This window comes from Harmonia axyridis, chromosome 6 (assembly GCF_914767665.1).
Source record: "Harmonia axyridis chromosome 6, icHarAxyr1.1, whole genome shotgun sequence".
NCBI classification, from domain to species: Eukaryota; Metazoa; Arthropoda; class Insecta; order Coleoptera; family Coccinellidae; genus Harmonia; species Harmonia axyridis.
Window position 1 is genome coordinate 26,028,705 of NC_059506.1, and position 14,246 is coordinate 26,042,950.

Here is a 14,246-nt window from a genome sequence, read left to right on the forward strand (position 1 = left end):
AACATCTTACTTTTTCCTTAGAGAACATATAATGTACAGATATTCACGAGATAACTTGAAAAAATACAAATGAAGAGAAGTTCATAAGTGATCCCTAGCAATTGTTGATCAGTGTAAATTCTGAGCGATTTGAATTCCTATGGCTTTCAACAGGGATATTGCTGAAAGATATGTTCTTCCAGTTCGATATATTCACCTTGATCTTGTATAAGCAGCCAGTATACAGCCTATATCAAGAGCAAAAATCTCTTATGAAAAACTCCGTTTTAGTTATCATAGCACAAGGCCAAAAGTATACCGCTTGAAGGTATTTTGTTACTGAATTAGCTTCAGTCTTGTACATATCCGTATAATTAGCAGCATAGTTTTCATTTAACTAGCTGTTTATCTATTTTTATAGACTTCAGTTAATTGTTATCTGTAGGATATATATTCGAGCAATGCCAATTATGATCATACGCAATTACTAGACTATAACTAAATCGAATTAAAAAGTCGGTTAAAAGGACTAATGGAGGTATTCTCCTACGTAAAGGTCCATAAAATTTCTACGATGGTTTACGAGGATGTGGTCATCTCATTCATGTTGTCTTTTAGTTAACCATTCGTTCGTGAATCATTTCTTTCTTGTATATACGAAACATGAATTGATTAACCATATATTTAAATATTATTTTTTAAGTATTTTGATTTTCATTTTGTATATACACGCAAAAACTCAACCCCAATGCAATATTGGATCTTTCTTATCCAATATTTTCCTTCAGTACTCTATGGTTTTGTGATATGTGATCATTATGTATTATGTGATAACCTCGAAATTTCGCACATTTGAAATTGTTATTTTTTGTAAATAGTTAAACACGTTAAAACTTTGTCCTCTTGAATTTTCCAATGGTTCTGGATAAGCTTTCAATACAAGATTTTAGATGAAGTTTGAAATATTTATTCTACATAGACGTACAACTTTGCTTCATGGCCGGAAAATCCCCATGATTGTCTGTGCTTAGAATTATCGTAATGATCCCATTTGTCGTCTTCAGTCACAATGCGATCAGATATTTCTTCCGTCTTTGCCTTGCAAGCACCTGTTCACAAGCTAACAAACACCGTTCAACATCTCTCGGTTTCAACTCCTACGGCACACAATTTCCTTGTTTCTGAATCATTACCCTGAATTTCAGGCGTTTTGAAATGGCTTGTTGCGTCGTTCCCAATGATCCTGCCAATTCTTATTGCGTTTGACACGAGTCTTCATCAAGTAATGCCTCCAATTCTGCATCTTCGAAAACCTTCTATTTTCCACCGCCATGCTGGTCTTTGACGTCGTTGAGCTATCAATATAAAATTTTGTAAGAATTCGAAATTTGAAATCTGTCATCACGGAAATATGTAGCCTTTAGTTTCTTTTTTCAATAGGTATTCTTCTTGAATTTTCTATGGATCTAATTATGTGATATGCTTGAAATTTTGAATGGACCTTGGAATTGGAATTTTATATCAACACTTATTTTGTGCTACATTCAAATGTAAATTTTCATCTCTATCGAATCTATACAAAATTTCGGACGGCCTTATTTACGGAACTTCTAGTAGGAAGTTAGATCATGTTAGAAAGTTATTGTGTTTACGGCCAGATAAATCGAATATGAAGACGTATTCGTTATAAGTGAGTAGAACATTATCGGTTGAGACAATTCCTGGCTCAGAATTCGAAAAATACAGACATTGCGACGAAATTAAACAAAAATAGATATTAATTACATAATTCATTTGCATCACTTTTTAAATATTTAAATTAATTGAAATCGACAAAAGCATTAGAAATGTTGAAGTAACCTAAGACGAAGTTGTCGCAATTATTCAAAATATCTAAACCAACAGCCGAATCTTGTGATTGGTTACATTAGCCATGTTACAAATTCCAGCCAAACTTATTGTTATAAGTCATTTACTCCACAATAATTATGTCATTTCAGTCCATTTCGACAGGAAATTTTCAACACTGAATAATTTACCATATGATTTTTTAGATTTTAAATCGACTAGTGAAGAACTAGCTTTCAATTCTCTATAGGTAATGCCAATAAAGCAAATAAACGGTTATATTATCATTTAAATCTTTTTACTTCCTTTCAATGAAACATGCTATTATCTGCATTCCCAGGAATGTCATAGGAAAACACATATTTAATTGATAAGTGTTTAAACTGTTGTATATTGCTCAATAGTGAACCTGATTTACAACTCAAAAAAAAACCATTGAACTGGAATGATATGAAGAATGATTTGTAAAGTGTAAGACTAGATTTACCTGTCAGAATAAAATTAATTGATACTGAAACAATGATAAACTATTGCATATGTTCCATAATTATCCGAGCGACATAAGCGAAAGGCAGCAGTTGACAAGATCTGAATACGAATCAATATTAATTTTTTTCATTTCTGATATTCAGTATCCAAAGAATTAGAAATTGTCTAGTGGCTAGGTTTGAATGATTATTTTGAGAGTGAACATCAATGATAATGAAATTAATGTTGATTCCATGAATGACAAGGATATAAGCATTATAATCAAAAACATAATTAAATAAATTCAATATTAAATTATTATGTTATTAAAATAATACTTTCAGTTTTTGACGTTGGAATCGTTCACAAAATAAATTGTACTATTCTTCTGTATTCATAATTTGGATTATCTAGCCAGAATGATCAATTAGACGTAAGAGAGTTTTTAATCAGAAAAAGTTATTGACTAATTTCCATTGCTGGTGAATTAGATAATTTTCTAAGAAAGGTCTTATTTTACGACATCTTCATAGAAAGGTTTTTGGGAAGGAATATGTATATGATTATACAAAAAGGTCATATAAATTGAATAATTCATACATATTATCACGTGATAAAAAACGAACTGGAATGAGCGAACTAACGATGATATCATTTTGAAGAAAACACGTATTATTTTGCATTCTTCTTCTTTTGCGTTTTTCAGCGAATTTCAACAATGAAACATGCTAGTTATTTTGACAGTATAAACATATTAATTTTCCTTAGATAAAGGTATTTGAAAACTTAGGGCATTTAAAACAACATTGAATTCTAACCTTACCAGATTAATATACCGAGAAACTGACATCTGATATAAATATGCTTCCATGTCAAGGTGACATTTCTTATACATCGAGAAGAAGAGATATTGGACATAAAACCTGAACGATATTTTCAGAAAAATCTTATTTTCCTTTCTGATGGAGCTTTGCTTCCGCAGTTATAGTCTAAATAAATAGATCGTAGATGTTATTCAATAAGCGTAGGTAATTTGTAAACATAACGCCATCGAAATATTATTCGATTTGTGTCTACATCATAAGTTATTCTCGTTTAAAAATGTCATCTTACGAGCCTTATTCTCGTCATTTGAGGAAGGATCTAATTTTCTTCTTCTGCTCTCAAATACTATGGTGAGGCCGCTATTAGTGAAAGAACGTGCCGAGAGTGGTTTTAACGCTTCAAAAACGGTGATTTTGACGTCAGACGCCAGCATGGCGTTGGAAGAGAGAAGGTTTTCGAAAATGCAGAATTGGAGGCATAACTTGATCAAGACTAGTGTTAAACGCAACAAGAATTGGCAGGATCATTGGGAGTGATGCAACAAGCCATTTCAAAACGCCTGAAAGTCATGGGATTGATTCAGAAACAAGAAAATTGGGTGCCGTACGAGTTGAAGCCGAGAGATGTTGAATGGCGTTAGTTTGCTTGGGAACAGCTGCGTGCAAGGCAAAGACGGAAGAGATTTCTGCATCGCATTCTGACTGGAGATGAAAAATAGGTTCATTACGATAATCACAAGTATGGAAATTAATGGGTTTATCCCATGCTTCCACATCAACGGCCAAACCAAATATTCACGGATCCAAGGTCATGCTCAGTATTTGGTGGGACCAGCTTGGCGTAGTGTATTATGAGTTGTTAAAGACGACTGTAAGAATCACAAGAGATGCTTATCGAATGTAATTACTGCCTTTGAGCCGAGCATTGTATGAAAAACGGGAGATATAATAAAGTGATTTTACAGCATGACAATGCTCGACCCCATGTTGCGAAAGTGGTCAAGACATACTTGGAAACTTTGAAATTAAAAGTCTTACCCCACCCGCCGTATTCTCTAGACGTCGCTCCCTCGAACTATCACTTGTTTCGATCAATGGTACTCGGTCTTGCTGACCAGCACTTCGATTAAAGAATTGAATCGAACCGAGGTTCGCTTCAAAAGATTACCAGTTTTTTCAACGCGGGATTCATAAGTTGCCCGAAAGATGGGAAAAGTAGTGGCCAGTGATGGACAATTCTTCGAATCAGTGAAAGGTTTTTTACAATAAAGCCTCGAATTTCTAGAAAAAACGGCCGAATCAAAATTGTACGACTATTTATGTTATCTGGTAATGGTGAGTTTTTGTTGAAATTCTCTATTTCTGATCTAAGTATAGAAAGAGGAATACTTTCGTTCTGCTGGAGATAAGGATATAACTAACTCCAGGTCTTTTCCTTCTAAAGTTATCATGTTTAAGGACTGATGACACCACAGAATACTAAAATTGCAAAGAAATGATAGGTTCTTGGTACAAGCGCGTGAATGGATACTTAAATCAAATTACATAATCATATGGTACCAATCTGGCATCACAAATTCACGGAGATCTTGTTCATTAGGACCATAACCAGTTGGAGAAACGACTCTTGCAAACGCGTCATTGAAACGAAACGACCAGCAGTCCTCACAATCAAAGTCAGCAGGTATTCCATCAAACCAATCATAATTCGCGGTGTGAATCAACAGAAAATATATTAAATGAGCTTTAATTCACAAAACGAGACGCAAGAAAGCGTTACCTTGGATGATGTGAACCAAAATGGGAACAGCAGTGTGTGTATCTCGTACACTTTCTACTAAAATTAGTGAAGACATAATTCGAGCAATCCGCTTTGTTAAATTGAATTAATAAAGATGATACTTTCACTCAATGCCCGGTTTTTACTGCGGTAGGTGTTGATTTTGCAGCCGCTAAAATCATTCTAATCGTGGCGCTGCTGTCTCTGCATCTGATTATCACAGATCAGTAGCATAACTAATTGTTGGGTATTTGAGAGAGGGATTACATTGTTGTGGGATGACCGGTGATAATTGATTCATTTCTTACCGGAATATCTAAATTAGGGATCGGTAGAAAGTGATGCAACGAAATTCTTCACTATTTGTAGATTTGCCAATGAAAGAAGTGTCAAATTTTTTAATTAATGAATGGTCAACTTGTCTATGAGTATGAGCTCATTAATGAAATTTCATAAGCAAAATTAAGAATATAAAACGAATTTTTTTGCTTGAGATTAAAGGTCGAAAGCGACGTTATCATCGTGTAGTTGAGTTTTGTTTTGGCATGAACGTACTCAGAACGTCTTAACTAAGATACCTAAATCACTGGTGTGCTCACTTACTTTTGAAAAACAAAAAGATTAAAGTGGCTACTTTTGAAGGGACTAGCCTTCTTGGATTTTAATGGTATTGCTCCCTTTTTACTTGATTTCCGCATCGTTTCTTAAGGCGGCGCTCACGTCGTCTTTCTGTCGATGTCGTTTTGAGGTTAAATCAAAAGTCGATCAACTTTTGACAGAACAAATGAAAATTACAAAATGATGCCGTTGATTGGTAAATTCTTCGTATATAGCTCCACCTTCAGGAAGCAAAGAGAAATAGGATTCGTGCCGATCCGAGTTCACCAGTATTTCAGACTTAGATCTTAGTCTTGTCATTTGTTTTTTTTGTTTGCAGGGATTTGAAAAATTCATCTAGGCAAAGAGAAGGAATTGATTCTTTAACTTTTATGTAGAAATATTTTATTACTTTCGTCGTAGATGATCTAAACAACAGTGCATTTATGTATTTAATTTGATCTTTGGAGATGAAAGCACCAACTAAAACCACTGTTTATCGTTGATATAATGACTTTAAACTTCAATCGTGGCCATCGTTTGCTCAAGGACGAATTTCGTGATGCTAAAAAAATTGCTCGCGTTGGATCCCTCAAAATTTGACAACCGCTCTTAAAGAGACTCGTGCAAATTGGTGCACAAAAATGCTCAAAAATTGAAAAGTAGTGCTTCAAAAGACGTTTCTAAGATTGTCACTGGTGGCGAATCTTGTATATCGAACCGAAACTAAACAGTAGTCGACCCTATGGGTTTTCCCCTCTTGATGAACCAAATCCAACAAAAGTTGTTCGCACTTGAAGCGTTCCGAAGCAAATGGTCGCCTGTTTCTACGCAATAACTGGACAAGGCACTACTGTACCATTAGAGCAACGTAGAACAGTAAATTCTGAGTGGTACATGACCATTTGTTTACCAGAAGTGTTTGCGGAAATTGGAAAAAAAAAATCTAGCAGAAGAATCTTCTTTCATCATGACAACGCAAGCTCTCACTCTTTGGTTCGAAAAGGTGAATTACTTAGTGGCCAAAACGTCTTATTGATGGGTCATCCGTCGTATAGGCCTGATTCAGTATTGAATGACTTCTTCTTGTTCCCTCACAGAAAAACAAATTCCATGGGAGAGTTTTTCAACACCGAAAGATCTTTTCAAATGGCATGTTTTGGAGCTACCTGATTCGGAATGGAAAAATTGGTTTGAACGTATGGAAATATGTATGTAGTAATCTTTACGGGCAATATTTTTAGGTTTGCTTTTAGGGTACCCGTAATTTGAACAAAGTGGCATCAAAAATTACACATTTAATGAACTCCATTGGAATAAGATGATTTTCCAGTAGAAGTTGAAGATTGAAAATGCCATTTATGTTTACTGCATTACAGAATAGTTATTTATAATACAAGTGCAGAAGGCATTGATATTCTTCCACGAGTTCAAAATTCAAAAACGAGCCACGAAGTGGCGAGTTTTGGAATGAACGAGTGGTAGAATGAGCCTTCTGTACAAGTATTATACATTATTTTCTCTAATTCATTGCATTTTCATTGAAATTAATGAAATATTTCCATAAATATATTTTAGTGATTTTTGCATTGAAAAATATTGGTTGGCAGAACTGATTTCTTCAAGGCAAATTGATGAATTGACAGATAAAGCCGTGGCGGAAAGTTCAGAGAACCAACATAGAATAATGAAATATAACCATGAAAACTGTGCGTTTCTGATATATTCTCGCACGATTTTGTTCTACAAGATGTGGAAGAATGAACGGAATAACCACAGAATTAGAGAAATTCTTATTTTCAAATATGTTATGCTGAGGGACTTTTAAATCATTTTATACCTAAGAAGATGTTGGTTCCGATATGTAAGAAATGGAAAGAAAGGATATATATCTAATTATTAGGTTTCTGGGAAAGGATTTACTTTGTTATAAAATGTCCGCTGATAGTGATTCAGTTTATTGTGACAATCTAAAATGATTATCATAAGAAAGTGATGCAATTATTTCATGGGAAATTCTTGAGTTTGTGAATACAACGATGATAGTCGCTTGTAATATAGACTCTAGTCTTTACTAATATTTCAGGAATCTATTACTTACTGATTTTTCGTTTTGACGTTTTTCAGAGTATATCTGTTGAATTTATAGATATTCTGGCTTGCGTAGGTATAGATACGATAAAATTATCTAAGTAAAGTAGAATTTATCATCAAAACATGTCAAATCCCTCCAAAAATGTTTGAATAATTGAATTCGATCTTTATTTTTGTCACAATGTCTGTATTATTCGAATTTTGAGCCGGAATTGGCCTGAAACGATAAGGTTCGACTCATGAATTAATCCTAAAATTCGATTCTGCCAGTCCTCCTGGTTGTCCTGGCGTAACTATCGAACGAAAAAAGTTAGAAACTTGAAATTTTCAGGACAAGTTCAAATTATGATGCAATTGAGTTCATTTTTGGGCAAATTCCGACTAAGGGTTCCGTGAATATGGAGGTTCAAAATTATGTTCTTGTGTTTATTTCAAAACTGAATATTCAATCGTATCAGAATAATGAAAATTTCAAGTAGAAAATGGAAAAATATTACTTAATACTTCCATGACGATAGAAACGAAAGGTTTTAGATTTTTTGTTACATGCAAAGACAAAGCTGATTACATATTGGAAAATAAATCCTAATATTTCCATGATTACAAATTCGATCTGTTCAACATTTAGCCTGTATACAAAAAAAAACAATTTCAAGCTTCGCGCATAATTTTGTGTTGATAGACTTATCAGAACTACAGAAAAAGCATTGTGGTGATCTTTTGGGCGCTCTTTCATTCATGGCCCATACACATAACTGCATATAAGTGCCTAGATGGTCTCCAAAAGTGCAATTAGCTCAAAAAATAAATATTAACCGGTATATTCTATGATATTTTATATGTGCAGCGGGATTCAATTCATTAAGAAAATATTTTCATATTATGGAAGAATAATTGAAATATTTGAAGAGAAGTTCATTCGACAGGTGTTTTGGTTGAAATTTACTTGTCATGAATGAGGTCACGAGCAAAACCAAAGAAAATCTTGCAATATAACCCAGATTTTGGTCGGGTATTCGTAGAAATTAATTTTTCATTCGAGATAGAATTGACGAAACAATCAGATGTTAGACTTGCCTTCAATATCAGTAGTTTTTTCATTCGATCATCAAATGTATTTATAGCATACAGAATGTTCCCAAATTGGAGGTAGAAACGGAAATGAGTGATTCCTTGAATAATTTAGAGTTTACATCACGTGACATACCAACTTCGATTGCAAATCAGACGATATTCTTTTTGGAACAGGGTCCGCATTTTTCCCCTAGACCTTTTTTTTAGGACTACTGGTAATTTAGAAAAATGTAAAAAGAACCTACGATCTAGTTGTGAAATTTTGGTGTCCTGTAGTTTTGTCGTATCTGCTATTGATTTTTCGGGATATCGCGTTTTCGTCGGGATTATTAAAACACTGATGTACGACAGACGAGAACTATATTGTGGTACAGCACTTGGAAACATCCTTGAACACTCTACTAACTCAACTCTTCCTCACCTCGTAATTTATTCCCTGAACTCTCTTTTTCCCAGTTTTATGCCTGGGTTACAAACAAAATCATATTGTACATCCTGAATTTCTTCTCCCTTTTCTTATTCTCTAAGTTGTATGCCTGCGCAATGGTAACATGGTACCTGTACACTAATTAGGGTAGGGGAAATATATTTTTCTACAAGCGCTTGAAATAAATTGAAACTCAAAAGATTTTATTGAATATTCCTATACACATGAATGACAGACGTAATTTTGCATTACGAATAGTTATGTCATCCTTGACGTTAATTGGGCGTTCGGTGCATAGAGAAAATGCGTGTGGAAAAAGAGTTGAAAGCGCACGCTTGTAGAAAAATTTATTATTAGTTTTGGTGTTGATTGATATCCAGCAATGAGTATTCGATAAATTCTTATAGCAATACAAAAAGGAAAATAACAAGATTCACCCTGTATCTTGAAAACAAAACGTTTGCGGGAACTTTTTTCTTAAAATTTCCCAAGGACTCTCTCATTTTCGTCTGTACCTTCAATTTAGGAAGTATAAAACAATGAACTCTATCTATATATACAAAAAACAATGTGCGGGCTCGTGTGGGATTTGAACCCACGACCTCCAATATTTGTTCATTAAAGCTTGGTGCTCTAACCAACTGAGTTAACGAGCCGATGTAAAAATAGCAGGAAACAGAGTAGTTGAACTATGAAAATGACTCATTCCCAATACAGAACACACGAAACGTTCGACAATTTCAACAAACCGCATTCGTAAACCAGCGATCTTGCTTAAAAATACGCTGAATATTGCGTTCCTTGATTCGTCATTCCAATATAACCCCTTCAATTTTTACATTTAAGAAGTGCACCCTCATGATATCTTTTCTTGTGGTATCTGAAAATTTGTTTGAATTCTTGCACCATTCTAGTTCTTCATAAATCTTAATCTTAAATCATGCATCATTCAATAACTTCATTAATTTAATTTCAGTGCCAATACCCAGATGGACAACGATGTGACGCCAGTGTATCTGGCAGCCCAAGAAGGCCATTTAGATGTTCTCAAATTCCTCGTGTTAGAAGCTGGTGGTTCTCTCTACGTCCGTGCCAAAGATGGAATGGCTCCTATTCATGCAGCTAGTCAGATGGGGTGCTTGAATTGTGTCAAATGGATGGTAAGTCTATCACTTCGACTTCCCGATTAAGTTTCCGATAATATATTTCAATAAGTCTCAGGCTCAACAATTAGAATTTAGAAACACATTTCTTCTTAAAAATTCAACTTAATTGGTCAACATAGTCACCTATCTTCTGCCCTTTTAAACTCACTTGTAAATTACAAGTTTTGTATTCATTATTGAGCCTTATTAACATCAATTCTGAATCTTAGGAGTCCTATGCCAGTACCATTTGATCATCCGCGAAGTTTAATGTGAACAGATGTTCATCCTTGGTTAGTAAACATATACCCTGGTATTTCGCTTTCCAACTTTCAAATGGTATCTCAACATAGGCATTAAAATCAACGGAAATGGGCTATATCCCTGTCTTTGGCCTTTTGTTGTCATAATAGGCTCTGAAAGTTTCTTTCCAATTTCCACGAGTTAAATATTTTTTTTTTTAATGTTGTGTGACGATAAATTTCGGCATATAAAATTGACTGAAGAGCATTTTAAAGTGCTGCAGCCTTGTGTTTTATATATGTAAGGACCTGCCTTTTGTCCTAACCTATATGTCAAAAATGCTGAAAAGCTTGAAAGATTTTCTCTATTTATTTCATTTCTTCGGATGGTGATAGTCATAAAATGCAAATTTCAGATTCAAGATCAAGGGGTCGACCCGAATCTTCGTGATGGTGATGGTGCCACCCCACTTCATTTTGCTGCTTCTAGAGGTCATCTTACCACTGTGAGATGGTTGCTCAAGCATGGTGCTCGGCTTTCTCTAGACAAATACGGAAAGAGTCCTATAAATGATGCTGCAGAGAATCAACAGGTGGAAGTAAGTAATGAAAAATGTTTGAACCTATCCTTGAAAAAATTTAAAATTGGCAGTTCGCCAGTTGAATAATTGGGTTTTATCATTCTGTAATTAATTTTTCCTTTATTGTTCTTATTCGTAATATTGTTGCAGTGTTTGAATGTGCTGGTGCAACATGGAACTAATGTGGATTATAAGGAAAGTGAACGACATTCTAAACATGGATGTTCATGCACCAAGAAGAGTGGAGCTGTGAAAAGGGTAAGATGATGATGGTTAATAATGATATTTTGGCGAGTCTTTTTCGAGCCAAGTTGAGAGGTGCGCCCTCTGCCAGGGGTCGGTTAGGTGTCTTGTCCCGAGATCGCTTGTGGACTCTTCAGTTAGGCAATCCAGCGATCTTTGCCTATGACACACCTTCTCACATCATCGTGGAGAGGTGACTCTGTTGCAACGCGATGACCTCTATAAATCCGTCGGTGCCAAAGTATGTGTGGCGCGAAACCCATAACGCAGACAGTGTCACTGCAATATACGAGTGTTCACCGTTTGGCAAAGACCAATTTACTAAGCAGATGAAAGCTATAAATATTTGTTGAATCATTTTCAAGAAAGGATGGATTTAGCTTTTTTTTGGAGTCTTTGGAGTGTACTCTTTCAACTGTTACGAGTACATAAAAATTATTAGTTTTTCTGTTGTGACAGGGAATGAAGTCCTGCAAAAAATCTCTTCAGCATATTTCATTGAATATTTCCATTTTTAGTGATAAAATGATAGAAAATCATTCAACAAACAGCTATCAGTTATTGATATTGGAGATGAATGAATCCTCAGAGGCTATTGTTTTAAAAAAACCACCGCCAAAATAATCTGGTATATATAGAAACTAATCATATTTTTCCTCATTTTATCAATGAATTCCAAATAATCTTCATGTTGATTTCTTATTCCTGGTGTTGTGTGTCATAAAAGTGTGAATTACTTTTTCTTTCCAAGTAGTAGATATCTGTACAATATATCTTTATTTTTTCCTTATTATTCATTTCATTACTAAACCGAAGTTGCGTAATTAACACATCTACTGCAAACAAGGTGATAATAAAGTCTATAAGAGTACTAAACAAATTAGAATATTACGTAAAGTTATAATTTGGCGAATATTAAAAAATGCGAGGAGAAAGTTTTGTTTGATTCTTCGTAACAATGAATGTGTTTCATTCAATTAAATGCGTTACTTTTTGCGTTGTATCTATCTTCATAATCAAATTAGCTTTTATTTAATTAAATACCTAGTGGTTTATAACAAGACATAACTGATGATTATGGCGGATGATTGAGAGGATAGAGCAGCGTAATCGCAATGAAAGTTTACAACGTCAACATTTATTGTGGGCAATTTGTATTGGATAATTTGTGACTAGGTTAGGTTAGTTTAAGAGACAAATAAAGTGATTTTGAACTTTTACTTCTTCTCTTATGACTTATTATTTCAAATACTTGAGTCTTTGAAATAAATTGTATAGGTCGAGTTCGCTGAAAGCTAATGAAGAAGAGCAGCAAATAGAAAATGTTTAATACGAAGTAATTTTTTTATAATTTCTTGTCATATGTTATATATACATACAAGATGGTCGAAATTGGACACTTTTGAAGAAAGAGTCCTATTTCTATACAAATTCGGCTAAACACAGAAATTATGTGTAATTGCTTTCTGTCGCTACAGCTTCAATCTCGGCTGGCACTTCTTCGTTCGAGCCGAATTCATTTTCTTGGAGCATTTTTTTGAAGTTTGAAAGAAGCCAGTAATCATTAGGGACCAGATCTGAAGTATAAGCTGGGTACTCAATCAGTTGGAAGCGGAAGTAGTTTAATTTGATCATGGTTCTCATCGATTTGTGTCAAGGAGCATGGTCTTGATTAATGAAAACAATAAATTTAATATAGCTACCTTATGTTGAAATTTTGAAACTCCTCTTAAGGTAATAAAAAAAATTAAATGTTCAAATGGTATATTTGTAATGTGACGATCCAACGATACACTATTAAAAGTATCTAATTTTTGGTTTAAACGAGAATTGTCCCTTCCAGGTACACCACACCCTGAACATGCCAAATGGTGATTGCTCCTGTTGCAAGCCTTCTCACGGGGTGAACGGAACCGAAAACCGGGATAGCAACACAAGAACTGATGAGAACGTTTATTCTAACGGCAACGAATGCAGTTCCAACAGTTCAAAATCAGAACCGTTCTACCTGCATCCACCAGTGGAAAATAGGCTAGTGGAGGCTCCTCATGCACCTCAAGACGGGCTCTACATCAACCCGATGAACAGCCATCGGCAAAGGTGAGATTTGTTAGAGAGTCGAAAAAAACATTTTTTTTTCTTCAAAGGACCAAAAATGTAGAGTTTATTGACATTAGTTCGTGAAGTTGCTCTTTGATTTCACAGATTCATCAGGTCGCCAGAGTTCAAATATAAAATAAAATATTCTATTGACTATTTCACTCCTACAATTTTTAGTGAAAAAATCCAATTCGACGTTTGTTTCACAACGATGAAAGATGCAAGACAACAAAACCAACGAGTTGGTTTTTCAGCTATAAAATTTTGACATTTCTCAATTTCAAAATAGCCTAGCAAAAATTTTTCAAATGGTCTATAGTAGTAGGATCGCATCATATAGGTACTGGTTGTTCATTAGTTTTGAAAATTGAGCGTCCAAGAATTCACAAATATTCACTCGAAAGAAATTCAGAATAAAATTGTCAAATTTGTACATCTGTGTAGAATCAGTCTCCGGATAAGCCAGGTGAGTTTCTAAAAAAGTGAAATCTAACCCAATGTTCTCCAAAATTTTCCAATGTTATCGAATAACAATTGATTCATAAGAAATAAGGAAAATGAAGATTTGGGTCCCGTTTGTTTATACCTTAAACTCATGGGGAAAATATCGACAAATCCAACAACTGACAAACTTTTTCTGGCTACACATCTCAATTGGTGAAGAGGAATTTGGTACCAAAACATACCTCTAGGGATAAATAAAATGTTAATATGAACAACATCGGGGAAAAATATTGTAATAAGCAGAAAAAAGTTCAAAATAACGAACCATTCCCATAGACCATCTACCAATTCAGCATTGGCCAAAAATGGAGTTAATGGACATGAGTTGTTTAAAATAACG

At 34.5% G+C, this 14,246-nt stretch overlaps 1 protein-coding gene across 2 annotated transcripts in view; it reads left to right on the forward strand.

Annotated features, from left to right (window-relative positions):
- The window catches only part of LOC123682030 (ankyrin repeat domain-containing protein 12), an 83,757-nt gene that overhangs the window by 49,738 nt on the left and 19,773 nt on the right, over nucleotides 1-14,246 (forward strand). For both annotated transcript variants that reach the window (XM_045620410.1, XM_045620411.1), the window contains 4 exons: nucleotides 10,068-10,251; nucleotides 10,895-11,077; nucleotides 11,210-11,317; nucleotides 13,146-13,402. In XM_045620410.1, coding sequence (XP_045476366.1) covers nucleotides 10,068-10,251; nucleotides 10,895-11,077; nucleotides 11,210-11,317; nucleotides 13,146-13,402 — 732 coding nt within the window. The remainder of the gene's footprint in view (nucleotides 1-10,067; nucleotides 10,252-10,894; nucleotides 11,078-11,209; nucleotides 11,318-13,145; nucleotides 13,403-14,246) is intronic.